Source organism: Malania oleifera, chromosome 8 (assembly GCF_029873635.1).
Source record: "Malania oleifera isolate guangnan ecotype guangnan chromosome 8, ASM2987363v1, whole genome shotgun sequence".
Classification (NCBI taxonomy): Eukaryota; Viridiplantae; Streptophyta; class Magnoliopsida; order Santalales; family Ximeniaceae; genus Malania; species Malania oleifera.
Genome location: NC_080424.1, coordinates 41,841,696 through 41,843,399, shown reverse-complemented (window position 1 = coordinate 41,843,399; position 1,704 = coordinate 41,841,696). Strand labels below are relative to the sequence as shown.

General features: G+C 37.1%; 1 protein-coding gene across 1 annotated transcript; it reads right to left on the bottom strand.

Moving 5' to 3' along the window:
• Nucleotides 1-235: 235 nt before the first annotated feature.
• On the bottom strand, nucleotides 236-1,050 carry LOC131162534 (uncharacterized). Its single transcript, XM_058119131.1, has 2 exons — nucleotides 770-1,050; nucleotides 236-670 (listed from the first exon to the last, which is right to left on the bottom strand). The coding sequence occupies exons 1-2, from the start codon at nucleotides 911-913 to the stop codon at nucleotides 509-511; spliced, it is 306 nt and encodes a 101-aa protein (XP_057975114.1). The 5' UTR covers nucleotides 914-1,050; the 3' UTR covers nucleotides 236-508.
• Nucleotides 1,051-1,704: the final 654 nt, after the last annotated feature.

Here is a 1,704-nt window from a genome sequence, read left to right as displayed (position 1 = left end):
CAAAAATCCTAATTTGAGATTAACATTCTAATTTTTTATAAAAGAATGTGATGCTTTTTTTTTTTTACTATTTTTTATTTTCTTAGCACTAGAAAGTAAATTTTAAAATATTATTATTAAAATTATCATAACAAAGATTTGTCAAAAAATATGAACCTCTTCTAAAATTTTAAAAAACTCTTAAAATTTCAAAAATATTACAATTTTTCTAAAATATATTTACAAAAATTAAAACTTCCCACAAAAGATTTCTCTCTTACAAAATATAAAGGTAATGCCCTAATTACATACACAATCATATTTGCAATTTAACAGAAGAAGATTCGAGAGAAAGAAGAGAAAAGATCAACAGAACAAATCTCGACTGAACACAAATTGCACACTGAAGCAAAACTAGTTTCCGAACTTATTGTACAAATCAAATTCTAAGGCCGCGAACGTCAGCTAACGATGTAATGGAACAAAAAGCAAAACGCAGATCGATCATCGGCAGAAATGAGATTTCAGATCAATGGAATTCAAGTACGAGCATCAAGCAAAAAGTCCAAAGTGAGAGCAGCACCACGATCAGAAGAAGTACCTCCATCAGGCCGCAAAGCCTGACGCGCCTGCTCCTCATACGCTCCCTTGCCAATTCTATCTTCAGATCCGACATTGCTCTCATCAGCATCTGCCTCTCCCGAAACAAAAAATGAAAACAGCGTGAGAATTTGATCGATGTGCGTCCGTGCTGAGAGAGAGAGAGAGAGAGAGATAGAATAATTCTCACCTCATCTGCGCCATCGCTGGTGGATCTCTGGCGGCGATCAGCGATTGATGCCAGAGATGAAAGCAGAATTGCAGCTTTCGCACATCGAATGACAATCTTCAATTTCTGAGCTTCTTCTTTGGTTTCCGTTTCTGGTTCCTCCATACTTTTTCGTCCCCCGATTTCAAAACCGCTGCTGTCACTGATCCGCAGATGAACTTTTGGCGCGCAGTATCCCTTCGTTTACAAAACCGGTTCTCTAGATGTGCTCCTTTTTGGGGGCGGGGTAGTTTGGGTAAAAAACGGTTTTGGCAAGTAACCGTGAGGTTGATATATAATTTTAAGTTTTCTTTACCCGTTTATCCTTTTTAAAAAAAATATTAAATAATACCCAACCCTAAGAAATATTAAATAGAATAACTCTGATGTAATCTCATTACTTAGAATAACGAGATTTAAACAAATCTCGTTACTCCAAGTAGTAAGATTTAAAGGGGTCAGACACTTGGGTGTTGACGCGTGTCAAAGCAAATCTCGCTAGACGAAAAAACGAGATTTACCCAGGGAATGGAATAGCCGTTCACTGTCTTACGTGTGGCAAATCTCACTAGCTATTCAAGTAGGCCTTTCTCCTTCTCTTCACTAGCGAACAAACCTTGCAAAGAGCAGGCTTTTGGCAGGAGGAGGACGGTAGAGGCTAGCACGTTGCCGTTGGTGGAGCAGGTGACCGTTGGCGTTTGAGTTCGATCGAGTAATGTATAAAACTCGTACAAATGAGGTATGCTTTTCTTACCCAAAATCCCAAGTATTTTCATTGATTATTCAAATTTACTTGAAGCATTTCTCTATTCAAGATTTAGAGTTTCCTAATTTGGTTTTGATTTCTTATTTGGAAGCTACATTCGGAACCCCATTGAGGTAAGACCTTTATTTTATTTTTTTATTTTATTATATTA